We start from the raw sequence: 16,055 nt of genomic DNA, 5'->3' as shown, positions 1-16,055 counted from the left end.
AATTTCCTTCTTCCTCTTTTGCTGAGAAACCAGGAAACTGGTCAGATTCCTCACCTTAGTTTCCTGTGAAGCCAATGGCTTTATATTCGAAGGCCAGCTTTTGGACTGCAAATACACTCTAGACATCATCTTCCTGTGTCAAAGTTTTAATAGCAATGAGTCAAATGAAATTAAATAAAAAAACAGCATGTAACATAAATATTTTTGAAGCAGGTTTATAGATTTCCCATATGTTTGTATTGTTACTGCTTTTATTAATATTATTATATTAATATTTTTAGAAATAAAATGTATTTTTATATGTAATGTTTTTATGATTCACATTTCTTTTTCTTCTATGATGCTACAGAATCAATGTGCAAGGCACTTAATCATCGCCACTAAAGGCCGGAATACACTACACAACTTTTGCCCCAATATAAAATTAACTAGTTGCACAGAATCAGTCTTGAGCTAAAAAAACATTTTCATTTGCCATGTGTCTCCTAGCAACAAGGTGCATAGTTATTTTGTGTTCCAAGGACTTTAAAGTATGGCAGTGTGTGATCCTTAGTCGATTAGTATGACGCCTAGTGTTTTAAAATCTGTTCAGATTGTAAAAGTTGTGTACTTCAAAATATACATATACACAAAGGGTTTTCTACATTTTTATTCAGAAAAATTGACACTGAAATAAGAGAACAGGGATAAACATAACTGACAGTAACATTAGAAGGTGATGACAAACTGGCATTTTCAAAAAAAAAAAAAAAAAAAAAAAGTAATGGGTCAACCTCAAAAGCTCTTTGTCCTGTAGTATTGTGAACTTACATTAGGACATTATAATAAACTCTAGCCAATAATAAGAAAGTGGTGATTTTAATCTCAGGTTCACACTGAGCTTACTGTGAACCTGAGAATAAAATGACGGGAAATGTTTTGAATTTGAGCAAATATATATTTCAAAATCCTCACAGAGGATAAAAGATATGACAAAATGCAAGCACGCTGAACTAGATTAATGTATGTATAAGATCATTAATGGTGATCATGCCCAAGGCTGGCATTACAAAATATGCCAATGAGATGCAAAAGATGAAGATTTTATACGGTTAAATGTGAAAAAGCCCGACTGACTGCCGTTGCCCTTCTCAAAAAGACTTAATTTATTCATAGTCCTCTCGGTACAAAAGGGGAGGATTGGTTCAATTGCTATCATCATCATCATCATCAACTATGCCATTTGGAACTGGACTAGCACACTCATTATCATATAAAGGGGAATTCTGAAAAGCAGTTGTCTTTTGTTTGAGTGGCGTTTGTGCTGAGGTGCTCTGTTCGAAAGTGGCCTGATTCTCTTGACTGAGGTACTGTCCTGAAGAACTGGTTGATGGTTCATCTGCATCTGCATCCTGGAGGGAATTCTGAGAGGATTCTGGAGGGGAGAAAGTATCAAATAGTGATACAAAAATGAGATTGAAGCAGATGAATCAATATGCATAACAATGGACCCAGATTTTTTTCCAGGACTAGAGGCGAATGAGAGAACTTTCATTTGAATCATAACACACCACACAAACACCCACATGATGGTGATGACATTAAATGACTCCACACACCTAGCTGTTTCTGCTTCGCAAGTCTCCTCTCCAGAGCCAGCCGTTTGTTGAGCTCTATGCGCCGCTGCTGTTCCTCAGTGAGAGAGGCTGGAGCAGGAGTAGAATGGACAAACGGATCTTCAGGGAAACCTTCATCTCCAACTGGATCAGACTCTTCCGGTACTCGACCCTCACCCTCCTCTGAAGGGAAGTAGAAAAAGTCGATGAATTTTTACCTGCTGCTTTCAATAGTACTGTAAGACAGTCAAAAGTTGAATGGTATCATTACCAACGTAGTCTTCATGTGTTATTGGCATGTCCAATCGAATTCGTTTTAGACATGTCTAATGGAGAAACAAAGTACAGCGTTAACAAATGATGCACACAACTTACATGAAGGATGTACAAGATCACACATTGAGTTTTTTAATGAGGTCCACAGTTCCTGGATTAAATATTGTGTTGACACAGGATGAATTCTTGATGTTGATTAAACAGAAGTATATGTGCTTTAATTCCTATGTAATGTTGTTAAAGCACAAATGTAACATTAGAAACATGGCAATCATGGTGTGGCATCAAAAAAAAACTGCGAGACTAAGACGGGGCTATCGGATTAGTTTCATTTGAGGGCCAGATAACTGAATTGAAGTTTTGAAGGGGGTCGTCCCGATCTCTTTCTGGGGGGGCCTATAAAATTATAAATTAAATTTAAATGCATATTCAACAGTAAAATCTACTAATATTACCAACACCAACATCTATAAAAGCCTAACATTAGTGCTATCTGTCAAGTCGATAAAAAAAAAAAAAAAAAGATTTGCACATTTTCTGTAATTAATCGTGATTAATTGCATATTAATATTTTGTCATAATTTCACACTGAACCTCCAAACTAACGTAGAAACAACGTAAAGGTGATATACTAGTTTAAATATCTGTTTAATGGCATCTTTTTAATAAGTATCCTATTATTAATAAAGACCAGTACTGCTACTGATGTCTATTAAATGCATTTTCACCTCAATTTTAGCCATAAATCAATCCATTCAACATTACAGTATAATTGTAAGCCATCAATTTTAACATTGAGCAGGCTTGGAAAAATATAACTTTTAATTTAAGTGAACTTTAAACAACCTATTTAAGCTTGAATTTGCCTCAAGAAAAAATTGTTCTTGTTCATGTCGACATCTTACCTGAACTTCTTTTTTACTTCCCAGACTCTCCACTTTATCAATGAACTCCTCAAACTGCATTTTAGGATACAGGCGATGGGCCCAGTTTTCCATTTTCTGCAAGAGGAGCTTCAGATTCTCTGCCTGAATCAGAAATTAATGAAGAGGGTGAGCACTGACTACTATATTTACAGATCACTTTGATTCATTCATATACATAAATGCTGGAACAACAGGATTTGTAATCAAATTACAATAAATTCAGGAGTATTTTTTAATATTTCACACAAAAATGGAAAGGATGAAGTGAAAAATGAGCCATTACCTCGTGCCCTTTTCCTTTGAACTTAACATCATCAAATAAAGTACGCAAAGCTGGAAGACCCTTCTCAGAAATCAACCTAAAAGAGAGAAGAGATGAAAGAGGTGCACTTTAAACACCAAGTCAAGTCAAACTGATTTATAGCACTTTTCACAATTTAAACACTGTTTCAAAACAGTAATAGAGAAAATCATGAGGCCAATGTTTATAATATCCTAATTACTTTGTAATATAGTTTACATTTTGTGACAAAGCAAGCAATAAAGCAGGTTAAACATGTTCTATAGTATATTAGAGCTATGTAAAGAGCTGGCTGATAATATAGTTACATTTCGCAATTAAAAAAAATCAGGTTGCTGAGATTTGCTCTACAGTATATATTGCTTTTCTTGCGTGTACTATATGTATGCAGATAGATACATTTGGATATAATATATATCCAACTTTATATACAGAACTGTGTAAAAATACAGTTTACATCTTGTGACAATTTAAACAATCATGCAGACAATAATCGCTAGATATTGCTTTCCGGGAGTAAACTGTATGTACGCAGGTAAAGTGGTATGTGTCTGCTAAAACAAACTAGTTATTATTATTAATTATCAATTAACTGCCATCTTGTTCTGTACCTGTTTGCATCCAGTTTAGGCCGAGGCCCCTTCACGGTTCGTCTTTTTGCCACTGGCACTTCCGCTAGTTTTGACACATCTCCGTCCTCCTCACCTAAACACGAAACAACATGGGTTTCATTCTAACGTGAGATTAAACTCCACAGAAGATTCTTCTATGTACAGTATGAACAGCAGGGATTACGTAGCATGGGACCGCAGGAGGAGGAAGTGGAACAGCTCACAGCTCAAGATTTTGAGCACTTATAACATATAAGCACCATTCATCCCTTTACATCTAAATTTTTAGAATGGTTAAGAATGAAAAACAGACCCTCTGCATTTCCAAAAGGATCCTCCTCGACATCTCCCCGACCAGGAGATGATGGAGGAGGCAGAGGAGGGAACCTCTCGTCCTCTGTGTGCTCATAATCTGGGACATCTAGCAGGCCATTTTCTAAGGGATCGAGCATGGTGCATGGGATCCTGTAGAGATAGGAGCATATGATCAATCCTACAACATAAATACAATTTAATTCTACTTTCAGTGGTGTTGACATGAATTAAGTTCACTGGCGGTTTCACTTTTAAATGTGTTTCTGAACAGAACCTACAGTATAACAGTATCTACATGATCAAAGTGACCAAATACTGGTCAAATATACATTAAATATAACATTTCATATTAATTCTTATTAAAATATTTTTAAATTGTGAAATTAAATATATTTATACTATTATAAATAAATCCTGTACGTTGTAAATTATTTAGCATTAGTAATATTTTTAATGTAAAGTTTTAAGAAACAACCTGTCACCACAATATTGCTTCTGTAACGCAATTCTAGTAACAGCGAGTTGTTTACAAACAGAAAGCCAATCATAAATTAAACGACTTTATACTGTCGCAGATACGCTGTTTAGTCTATTAAACTGTTAAAATGTTGAACAATAAAGAAACGTTACCCGCTGCACGCTATATTCGCCCAAACAATGTCACACACTCATAATTTTATGAAAAGATTAACGTTACGGGTTTTTAAAATAGTCTGAAAAGTACATAAACGGTACAAAACAATGTCACATAATTTAATTATCGTAAGTCATCCTTGTATTAGCACACATACAATCATAGTTTAGTGGTCGAATTGAACGGATGTTAATGGTAAAGGAGAGTTGTTTTGTTATTGTCACAGCATTTTGGCGCCAGACAGTGTCTATCCGCACATCGCCCTCCTCTTCGCCCATGTCTAGATGTCAAACCCAACCGATGTCACTGTAATTTTAGTGAAAAGTTGAATATCAGTGCGGTCCATCGAACTTACTGAACATGTGCTCTCAAAGGACGAAACTTCAACCCCGACCGCAGCGCGAGAGATCATCAACACAGCGCAGAGAGGCAGAGTGTCTACCGCGGCTTTCCGCTCAGCCAATCAAATCTCTGCTACGACGAGCGTCAGCGGTTCTGTCGCGTCACTGTTCGTGTGGCGGATGAGAAGTGCGACGTCTACCGGCGCGGAGCGCGACAAGATCTACTTTATCTACTTTATCGAGTAGACACATCAAAATACCAAAGTAGAGATAATGCAGGGTTTCAAACTTTATTGAAGCACATATCTCATACATGTGGATCGTATACTGCAATATATGTGTGTATGTATTGTAGTCCCCAAAGGTTTCACAGACACATTTATTATAATATTTATTTTATTGTCTGTTTGTTTGCCACATTTACAAACGCCATTGTTAATAGGGTTTTCAAAACGTTTCAGAAACGTCCATCTGACTTTTCTTGCCTCATAATCAAACACCCAAACCTCAGCTTTTCCTCTGAGTAATTTGTTGAGAGATGTTTGGATGGTCCAGCAATTCATGAACACAGATGTACATTTGTGGACCGTTTTATTTGAAGTTACATGTAAACAAGTCTCAGCATGTCATCATTATTAATAATAATCAATAAAAAAAAAAAAGAAATGTATGGACACATGCGATATAGTTGTGTAAATGTGAAGCAGTCTGTTTTATATTCGTGCTCTGAGCAGAAACATGAGAAAGACTGCACTGAGGAGGATGCAGAGAGTGCACACGGTGGGGACCACAATCTCTGTGACCATCTCCATGTGCCTGATCAGAGGATCTGGAGAAAAACAAAGGTGAGTCAGTGACAACTAATATAAGATATACATTCAGTGAACAAGCACTGGACAGGAAACATGAAACATGACATCCTGATCCCTGTACCTAAACTTCATCATGCACAGGCCAAACCTTTGGCATATCTGCATGTTCCTTATCTTCCTTGGATTTTCTTCTAGCTGAAAGGGCAAACAAAAGAAAATTCCTGTTAGAAAGTTACCATATAACTTCCTTCTCTATATATTGTGCTTGGTTATAAATAGGAAATGTTATTTGTGACAGAATTTTCTTTTATTTGCCCCAGCTAGATCACTGCCGGCTGTGCTGCCCAGTGAGGAGAGAAGTCAGCAACAGTTACACTAACCTGCCGCAAGGAGCTGGTTACTTGAGGTGCATGTTTCCAGTGCCTTTCTTTTCCAGCTTTCAATCTGTGGTAAACATTATCCAACTTAAATGCATAAGATGTAAATTGAGACATAATATGAAGACATAATATATATTTATCACAGATTGCACATACATGCTGTGACTCTTGTACACTTTGACTTAAAGGATGAAATCAAAATTTAATTTAGCATACAATTTTAATGTTAAAGTCCTACCTCTCTCTGATTAGGGAAACCATTCGAGCTGATGATGCGCTTGTAGTACTGAACTGATGCTTTTGGGTAGCGTTGTTTATTTTTGCTGTCAAAGTCCACGTAGAACAGGCCAAATCTTTCAGAGTAGCCCTCATCCCACTCAAACTTGTCAAGCAATGACCAAGCTGTGTAGCCTTTCACATTTACTCCATCTTTAACCGCTGAATGAAAAATACAAACAAACAAAAACATTCTTTTGAGTGGCTGTATAGACTTTATTCATCAACGTATGAAGAGCTCTGTAGAATTCTGTGCTTGGAAGGAAGCCTTTTTAATTTTTATAGATATCAGTCAGTCTGTAATCGAGTTTCCTTAAAATTTTGATTTGCATGTTCTCAATGTTTTTGTGAATCAGGTCGAATTACTCAATCTAAGACAGCGGTTCTCGACGTTTTTGACTGAAAGGCCTCCCATTTTCCAACTCAGTATTCATAGTCCATTCATAACCATCATAATGGTTAAGATATTTCTCCTGATATTTCTGCTGATACTATGACAATGCTGACTGTTTTCAAATGTTTTTATGAACAGAAACTGGGAGTGCTGAAATTAATTTTTTGTATTTCTGACATCTTAATGAAGTTTTATATATATATATATATATATATATATATATATATATATATATATATATATATATATATATATATATATATATATAAAGGTTTGTTCTGGCCTCCTTGTTGAGAACCACTGGAAAGAGCATTTAAAGATAGAAGGCATACTGTAGATTTCTATATTGATTCTGACCTTTGAGCATTTCATTGATGTAATCCCTCAAGTACTGCATCCTCCAGTCATCACATAGTTCTGTGCATATCGTCTTCTCTGATACACCATTTCCTGTAATGTATATAATGGGGTCTCCGTATTGTGTCTAAGAATAAAGAGATTTGAGTCACAAAAAGACAGCCATTCAAAGTCAGACTACTGCCCACAGTCTGGAAGTAATTGTTGCATAGTTTTTTAATATATATATAAATATACCTTTACAAAGCTAAGCAGACGGCGGAAGCCCCATGGCACAGAGTAGAGCCACTCTGATCCAGGATCAGGCCACTGTGGGTCTACCAGCTCAGCCAGGTCACGGTCAGTGAAGTAGCTGTTTCCACGGTTGGAAGGAAAGTTCTTTTGTGTGATGTAGCGCGTAGTGAAGTGACTGATGCCTAGGAAGTCACAGGTGCCTCTGATATAACTTTTCTCATGAGGATTGAAAGTAGGCAGTCGAGAACTACTCAGGCCCTGCTGGGCACTCTTCCTACCTGCAGAAATGAAACACAGAAATCCTTATGTAATAATTGTAAATTATCATCAGCCCCAGCTAAATAAGCCTATCTTTCTTTTTTCTATTTATTTATGGTTTGCTTGCCTATGTAGTCTTTCATTATTTGAGGATAGTCTCCATGGAAGAGTGGCGTGGCAAACCAGCCCAAGTAGAACTGGACATATCTTTCAGCAGCTTCTATATCGCGCTGATTGCTGATGTCCACTGGTTCTCCCCAGTCAGCTGACAGGGAGATGCCCACCATTCCTAAAATGGCAGAAACACTTGTACCAGTTTGGACCTTTGTGCCTTGACAGAGTAAAAGCTGATTTCAATATCTGAAATTTGTCTACCTTTCTGTTTGTTTCGCCACTGGGCATCGTATGTGTGCCAGACCTTAGTATGAGCCTGTCAATGCAGCAGAGGATAAAAATGAGCTTCATTTCACTGCCTTTGAATTTTTATCAGTTATTAATAAATAATATAGTCAATAATATTTTCAGCATAGTTTGTTATCCCTAAATGCATGCTTATTTGCATTATTATTATTTTTTTTACATTTTCTCTGCTGTCCATAATTAGAGCATTGCATTGCTAATTTAGTATAATAATTATTTCTGTTGCGCCGTTATTGTAGTCATTAGACTACAGTGGACTGCAGTGGATTTAATCACCTTAATGATGTTGTGGGCAGCATTGTAGGCGCCGGTACCCCTCATCTTCAGACCAGGAGCATGTTCTCCAGTCTCATAACCCTCCACTGCAACAGACTGGAAATATGGAAGGGTGTAAGAGCAGACTTTAAACCAGATAATAAACTGATTATTCTCATGTACATCAAAGTAACCATGACAGGAATGAAAGAGTGAAAGAGATTGCATTTAATATTGTGGAATTTCTAGAGAAAGAACTGCATGAAAATTATTTACAAGCTGGAATTGTAATAGTGGACGCTACTTTTACAATTCTTACCCAAGGATTGTTGAAGGTGATCCAGTATTTGACTCGATTGCCAAATCTCTCAAAGCACAGGTTGGCAAAATCATCGAAGAAGTTGACCATACTGGCATTTTGCCAACCTCCATATTTCTCCTCCAGAACCTGCAAAGGCACAGATATGATTTTGAAAGTTAAAATTGAATTTGCTGCATTTGAATATTCCTAATTCACTAGATAGTAGGTAAAAACAGTACGCAAGATGAGTATGTTTGAATTCATACTACTTGAATTCATAAAAAAGTAGGTGACAAGTTCCCGAATGACCTACTACTTCTGACTAGATTCTAATATGTGCATCCAATGGACAGTTTAATATCCTATGATACCATGGGAGAGGAGCAAAGCAGTGACAGTGACAACATGGCAGATGTAGTATGTCCAAATTTAATTCATACTTCCCATATTCATTCTATATAGAACATACTTTTTAATGGTCATGAAATCAGTTTCAAACCAAATGTAGTACCTACTGGACAGTACATACAGTATGTGCTTTCAGACGCAGTCATTGTCTGCCTGTGTGGGGATTTTGTTTTACCTGAGGTAAGTCCCAATGGTAGAGAGTCACAATGGGTGTCATTCTGTTCTCCAGAAGCATATTAATTAGGTTATCATAGTGCTCTATCCCTTTCTCATTGATGTAGTCATCTAAAAAAACAAAAAACAAAAAAAAATCAGAAAAACTTTGGGTAATTACTCTTAAACATTTCAAGAAAAAAATTTTTTTTTTTATTTGGCATAATTAATTTGAATTACTCTTAATGCCACTGGGCAGAATCCTTGGCCAGGAGATGGAAAAGAGATAGTGGTTCAGATTCATGTCTTTCATCAGTGCAATATCATCCTAAAACATACATTAAAAAGATTATCTTAGAACCAAAGCATCTATATACATCATTGTGTATTTCTGATCAAGAAATCATAGCACCTTTATTTTATAATAGCCTTCACAGGAAGAGTCACCAGTGTCATTCAGGTGAATTTTCCCTCTTTTGTGAGAAAACACATCCCAGATGCTCTTTCCTTTTCCATCTTTATCCCACGCTCCTTCTGTTTGATATGCTGAGCTGCCAGCGCCCCAAGAGAATCCTGAAAATGTATGCATACACACTTTGCTATTTATATAAAAATAGTATATCTAATTCTTGTGAATACAGTATGTGCATTCATTATATAGAATCCTGAAAATTAATAATTTATCTAAAATAATATCAAATGTTACTGACATTATTCAAAATATTTTATTTGTATTCAGCAGAAGAAAAGAAATTCATACAGGTTTGTGACAGCTTGAGGGTGAGATGACAGTATTTTCATTTTTGGGTGACTTATGCTTTTAAGTAAGACAGGATTATTATTTACAGTGTTATTTACTTGCTTTATACTTTACATATTCTGCATATTCTGCATGATATATCACTTTATATAATTACAGAATCGATATATTGTCTTTATATTTTGATATTTGTTCTTAAAGAACACACTTCTATTTGCTGTTGTTTGTAAAAGTGTTATTTGCTGTTATGAGTAATGCTTTACCTGAAGGAAATGTGCCATACTGAAATGATCCCATTTTGTTCTTGGTCCAGTCAAAGTCTTCACTGGCAAAAATGCGCATTGCCAACAGAAGAATGTGGCATATCCTCAGCACACTGTGTTGTAGCATCCTCTTATTCTCACAGGAGTTTGTTTTTCACCAGTAGCACCTACACACCTTTGAAAACGTTTCCTCAACTCTTAAATATGCATATATAAAGACACTTTAGGTCAGTATTCCTCATTTAAAAAACAAAAAAAACCCCAAAAAGAAACATACTCAGAGTGGTCAGTTTTCAAAGCATTCGAAGCTGAAGCATATCAATGATGCATCACAAACTAAAAAGCTGTCACAATCCACGTGCAATCAGCCGTAAATGCCCTAAAATTTTTCCAAACCCAGATAAGATCAGATGAATTAACTCTCATTTCAGCCAGCTATAAGACAAACTGACACAAAAGGCTATCAGTGACAAAAAGTAAGTCAGTTTGTCAAGAGCCGCCAATATGAAAGACATCTCAGTTATATTTATCCAAAAGAGAGGAGATATAAGTTTGTATCTGGAGGAGAGAGGATGAGATGATGATTAAAACGCTCCCTTCTTTACACAGGAACCAGTAGCTTTGCCCCGTCTCATGTCTCTCTCCCTCCTCTCACCCTCTCTCTCAGATTCTCCCTCTATCTAGATTTGCACATATAGACATATACCTGCTCCAGGCCTCACATTTGTCTCGACTGGAATCCACTCCAAAGTGCCAGAAGGTTACCTAAGCTTCTGAACTTCATTCACCCTCACAAAGCTGTCCAGTGCCTGTGTGCCTGTGAGCACAAAACAGTAGCGAAGCATCGAGTAGATCCGAGCTCCATTCAGGAGCCACACACAGGCTCAAATACCCACTATTCAAATTCAGTGGGTTGAGAGGGGAAAAGTGCTGCTCCTAACATGTTTTATAGAATTGAACATTTGACTCTGTAAGCAAAGTTGATGCTGGTGTGGGTGATACCCTTGCATTTTTGCCCCCAAGGGGGAAATACAAATTTATGCTATGAAAAAGGGGAAGATGTTCAGATTTCAACCAGCATTTCTGAACCAATTCTGTTTTTTAATAAAGGATGGATGTTATTAAATAAGTCAGCAAAAACAAACAAATAAATAAAAAAAAATAATAATTGGTTGTTTAGCTGTTAGAGGATAAGTTAGTCATTTATTTATAATGCATGTTATTTTATAGAGTGCAGAATATAATATATATAAAAGTATAATCCAATTCAGACTGAACTGGATAATAAATATAGATCATTATTATTGAAAATCATGGTTGGATTGATCTCTACTATACATATGTGTGGTTACTTGCTGGTGCCTCAGTTCAAACATGAATACAGTTACAACATGCATTGAAAAGAATGTTGAATTGTTTCAGAAAGGGTTGACACTGCACTCTTTTACTGTACGTGTATGTTCCTGTGTTGTGTGTTTAGGTGTATATGAAGGAGAATTTGTTTAATGTATGTTGGTTTATTATGTTTACATGTGTTCTCTTGCATGTTCTACTGATGTGTGTTTAAGCTTTTACATGTGTGCATTTGAGTTTCTCTATGCACATATAGTTAAAGGCATTTACAAAACATAGCATGCTGTATGTGTTTAGCATATCAATACAGAGACAGACTACAGAGAGAGCAGCAGAAAGAGTATGAGCATTCTAGCACTCCCTGTTTCTATGTACCTGCTGTATTTAAGGACCGTCTTAGTGGCCACCACGAGCTGACATAAACATCTTTACTAAGGTCCCCGAGCTAGCCAAAAAAAACAGGTATGTTTGCGGTGCATTTGGACACCAAATTTTCGAGTTTCAATCAGATCTGCACCTCCCAAGAGGACTATATTAATCATTGCAGAAAAAGGCAGACCAACATCCATGACTCATTACAGATTTGTGAAAGAGAGAAAATATATAGTTCTGATTACAACCGTACCATTTAGACAGCCCTGAAATAACATACTACTGTGCTTTAAATGGTAAACTGAATTGTTCCACACATAAATGTACACAAATATACATTTACCTTGCTATGGAACAAATAAAATTTAACTTTAATTTAAATGTTATATCATAAACATTTGGAAAGAAAAGAATCCACTTAAAAAAAAAAAGCAAAAAGCTGGCTTCTTTCATTTTTGATGGAAATTGTTTGATTGTTGATGTTTATGTTTGAAAATGTGCTAAGAGTATTTGACTTTTTGTCACTAGCAAGCTGGGGTCTGTGCTCCAACGTGCCTTCTACGGGTCCAGTGGGAGGGTAAGAGTTTATTTTGATGGCAGTATTTTATAGTTTATCCCTGCATAGTGACTCAGCATTGAGTTTGATGCTGATGAATAATATATCAGTAGGGAATTTTCTGTTAACTGTTTGCTACTCTGTTTATTTCTTCTTATGCTGTTTTAGTGGTGTTTAAAAAAAAACGTAGCTAGGTTTTAGTATCTGTATTTTCCCACAATTATTTTAATTCTATTGTGCTTATTAAATACTTGAATGAATGTACGTTCAAGTGGCGTTTTTTTAACATTAGTTTGTGTGTTTTCCAGGTGACCCTTTTCGAGCAGAGGAACTTTGCAGGTCGGCGACTGGACCTGACCTCTGACTGTCAGAAACTGAGTGAAAAAAATTTTCCTGACAGATGCAACTCTGTCCAGGTGGAGAGTGGAGCGTGAGTACATGGTAGTTTTGTATCACAAGACCTTATTTTAACATTTTTAAATGCAACATTACTACACATTTTGATTCAATCAACATTTTTATAGCTAAATTAAATCATTTTTGCTTTTTTTTTTGTTAAATGTAATGACATTTTGCCAAATTAAGCCTATTTAGCTATGTTTTACATTTCAACTGTGATATGTGTTCTTGTGTAGATGGTTGGCATATGAACATGAGAACTTCCGAGGACGTCAGTACTTGTGGGACATGTTTGACAGGGGGGAGTACAACTGCACTGATAGGTGGTGTGCGCAGGGTGACCACATCTCCTCTGTTCGTGCTGTGAAACAAGTGAGACACTTATTTTATTCAATAATAATAAAAATATTATAAAACAAATTACATTTCCACTGGTTGTAAAAAAAAAAAAAGGAAACATGTGATGGTCCAAAATCATAAACGCAAAAATTGTTTGTTTGTCTGTATTTCATGGTCTAGGACAATAACCCTCCCCGTGCACAGCTGTTTGAGAGGGCAGGATTCTCAGGCAAGAAGACAGAGCTTCATGATGACATCCCCAACCTGATGAGCCGTTACAACCTTAACAGAGTGTCCTCCATCAGAGTAATGGGCGGAACGTGAGTACAATTTCACTTCTGTTAAAGTACTGAGCTATTTATTCAGTGTTGTGTGCATATTTTAGCATTTCCCACCTCTCTCTCCTGACCACAGCTGGGTGGCGTACCAGGAGCCTAACTACAGAGGAGCCCATTACCTCCTGGAGAAGAAGGACTACAACAGCTTCTCTGACTGGGGTGCTCAAAACAGCACCATTGGCTCAATTCGCCGTGTCCGCTTCAGCTAAACAAAATCCCCTGAAAAATCCCCACATCTGTCAGCTCTTTATACAAACAATACAGAACACCTATTTTAGTAATAAACTGATGAAAAAGACAAATATTGTTGTCTGTGCTTAAGTTATCAAACAGGAATTACATAATTCATCAGGTATCTTAAAGATGAAAAGTTCTCCAAACACTTTTCAGATGCAAGAATGGGTGTTGTGTTGCCCTCTAGTGGTGAAACACATCATGCGCATTGGAGTTTCTGCAACGCCAGCCCGTCTGGTATATTGTTACCTGGCATGTCAGAGCCACCACCATCTTAAGATAGTCTTTTAGCACAGCTCCAGGATTGTTCCCAGGATATTACAGCACTGTTTCCTGCCCTGATGGGACGCATCATTAGACATGGGATGCTAATAGGAACTGTGAGCTCACAGCTTTGCCCTCTCTTCTATGATCCGAATCCTTTAAAGAGCAGCTGTGGAGCTCATCTGTGTATATTTGAGCAAACGCTGAGGAATTCACACTGGCTTTAGCTCTGTGTTGGACTGACAGACACACGCTGTCGTGCTCTCTAAAGGCTGGTGTAGATATTTCTGTGGGTCGTGGGAGTAGCAGTTGCTGTGCCCCTGTCGTGCTGATGACATTGTGCTACATCTCTCTCACGGTCACCACAGCAGCCTGGAGGTACCCACCAGTGTAGACGCAGCAGAGGGGTAGAAAGAACGCAAACTGGTTTAGGATTATGTCTCACAGAAAAGGAAGTACAGGGAATGAGAGAGCCATGAGTGAAAAGAGGTTTATGTGATTATAAACAAATGTTTGACAACCATTATGTTAACCACTGGCAGTCTATTTATTCTATAAAATTAGTATTACAGCTAGTATTGTTCCTATTAGTGCTGATTTTACTGTTACCACTGCTGTTGCTGCAGTTAATGTTGCTCTTGTACTATCGTGGTACATGAAAATGTTGCCCTGGGATTAAAAAAAGTAAAAAAAAAAAATAATAATAATAATAAAATAAAAAATCAAATTATTTACTGTGAAACAGGACTCATATAATATATAAAAATATTGTTACATTTGTAATATAAATGAATATATTATGTAAGTGAACAGCAAAAACAACTTGATATTTCACAGAGAATATACTGATTTGAAATAATGCTGAGACATACAAATATGAACTTCCATTCAAAAGTTTGGTGTCACAAAATATTTCTATTTCAAAAAAACTTTTTTCTTTTGAACTTTCTATTTATTAAAGAAGCATGAAAAATGTCTCATGGAATAAACTGCCATTTAAATATATTAAAATAGAAGAAAATTATTTTAAACTGTAATAATATTTCACCATATTACTGTTTTACTGTATTTCTGATCAAATAAATGCAGTCTTGGTGAGCATAAGAGACTTTAAACGTTACAAATCTTACCAACTTCAAATCTTTGAACAGCAGTGTATGTGTAAGCAATAGAAAATTATAGGCAAATACAGCTGTTTTGCTCTTACATTTAAGGCCTGTGATTTAAACAGAAGAAATAAGAATGCATACAGAGTATGTTGTTTTTTTGGGAGCTCGGGGCAGGAAGTCCATCACAAAACTTTTTTCCCTCTGTGCCACACACACAAACAAACACTCATAGTCTGACCTTGAAGGTGGCATGGCCTGTTGAATGGAAAGGATCCTATGTTTCTTTCCAGTAAGCCAGTTGGTCACAGATGAAATAGTAAACTAATTGACCACCCATACACAGCATTCCTCTTGCTTGAGTTCAATCCCACAAACACATACACAAAACATATACATCCACACGGCAACCCGCAAGTCATGTTTTAACGATTAGAATTTGAATCCCTCTTCCTCTCAGTGTGACTATATGGTATGTGCGTTTACATTTATAAACATACCACACATTGGTTGTACTGTAAAAGCTGTTTGCCCTCTTTTCCTATTCTTTCAGTGATTGCATTTACTGTAATCCATAAGCCAAACTTCACAGTCTTCATGTTACATAATTACAGTACTACGTGACAGAGGGCGAAACAAGCACACACCTCACAGTGCTGCACACCTTAATGGCAGTTATTATCTCGGTCTGGTTTGGTTTCGTTCACACAGTATCTCAGAGTGTTTAAATCCTTAGTTACTTCCTTATGAAACGGCTTCTATCCAAGTGTGACCCTCGATCTACAGCAGTGTCACAGTGAAAACTGAAATTCACTCACTCTCTC

At 36.7% G+C, this 16,055-nt stretch overlaps 3 protein-coding genes across 6 annotated transcripts; 1 reads left to right on the top strand and 2 right to left on the bottom strand.

Annotated features, from left to right (window-relative positions):
• Window positions 1-634: 634 nt before the first annotated feature.
• Window positions 635-5,149, bottom strand: LOC109068707 (TIMELESS-interacting protein-like). The gene is made up of 8 exons (XM_019085462.2): window positions 5,014-5,149; window positions 4,023-4,174; window positions 3,710-3,803; window positions 3,081-3,156; window positions 2,777-2,899; window positions 1,867-1,921; window positions 1,599-1,778; window positions 635-1,414 (listed from the first exon to the last, which is right to left on the bottom strand). The coding sequence occupies exons 2-8, from the start codon at window positions 4,159-4,161 to the stop codon at window positions 1,185-1,187; spliced, it is 897 nt and encodes a 298-aa protein (XP_018941007.1). The 5' UTR covers window positions 4,162-4,174; window positions 5,014-5,149; the 3' UTR covers window positions 635-1,184.
• Window positions 5,150-5,573: 424 nt separating this feature from the next.
• On the bottom strand, window positions 5,574-11,167 carry LOC109063116 (lactase-like protein). 4 transcript variants are annotated; one of them, XM_042760211.1, is made up of 15 exons: window positions 10,977-11,167; window positions 10,548-10,649; window positions 10,271-10,445; window positions 9,660-9,820; window positions 9,488-9,575; window positions 9,270-9,379; window positions 8,705-8,833; window positions 8,407-8,502; window positions 8,086-8,140; window positions 7,838-7,999; window positions 7,456-7,730; window positions 7,219-7,345; window positions 6,430-6,629; window positions 6,192-6,255; window positions 5,574-5,828 (listed from the first exon to the last, which is right to left on the bottom strand). In XM_042760211.1, the coding sequence occupies exons 3-15, from the start codon at window positions 10,395-10,397 to the stop codon at window positions 5,713-5,715; spliced, it is 1,710 nt and encodes a 569-aa protein (XP_042616145.1). In that variant the 5' UTR covers window positions 10,398-10,445; window positions 10,548-10,649; window positions 10,977-11,167; the 3' UTR covers window positions 5,574-5,712. The 4 variants fall into 4 exon arrangements, with proteins under 4 accessions (XP_042616145.1, XP_042616146.1, XP_042616147.1 ...); XM_042760212.1 differs by lacking the exon at window positions 10,548-10,649; XM_042760213.1 differs by lacking the exon at window positions 10,977-11,167 and adding an exon at window positions 5,933-6,006 and having other exon boundaries at window positions 10,271-10,951.
• A 781-nt stretch (window positions 11,168-11,948) lies between these two features.
• On the top strand, window positions 11,949-13,929 carry LOC109063117 (gamma-crystallin N-B-like). Its single transcript, XM_042760215.1, has 6 exons — window positions 11,949-12,085; window positions 12,524-12,572; window positions 12,860-12,981; window positions 13,187-13,322; window positions 13,470-13,609; window positions 13,704-13,929. The coding sequence occupies exons 4-6, from the start codon at window positions 13,239-13,241 to the stop codon at window positions 13,834-13,836; spliced, it is 357 nt and encodes a 118-aa protein (XP_042616149.1). The 5' UTR covers window positions 11,949-12,085; window positions 12,524-12,572; window positions 12,860-12,981; window positions 13,187-13,238; the 3' UTR covers window positions 13,837-13,929.
• Window positions 13,930-16,055: the final 2,126 nt, after the last annotated feature.

This window comes from Cyprinus carpio, chromosome A7, assembly GCF_018340385.1.
Source record: "Cyprinus carpio isolate SPL01 chromosome A7, ASM1834038v1, whole genome shotgun sequence".
NCBI lineage: Eukaryota > Metazoa > Chordata > Actinopteri > Cypriniformes > Cyprinidae > Cyprinus > Cyprinus carpio.
This window is presented reverse-complemented; position numbering and strand designations above follow the sequence as displayed.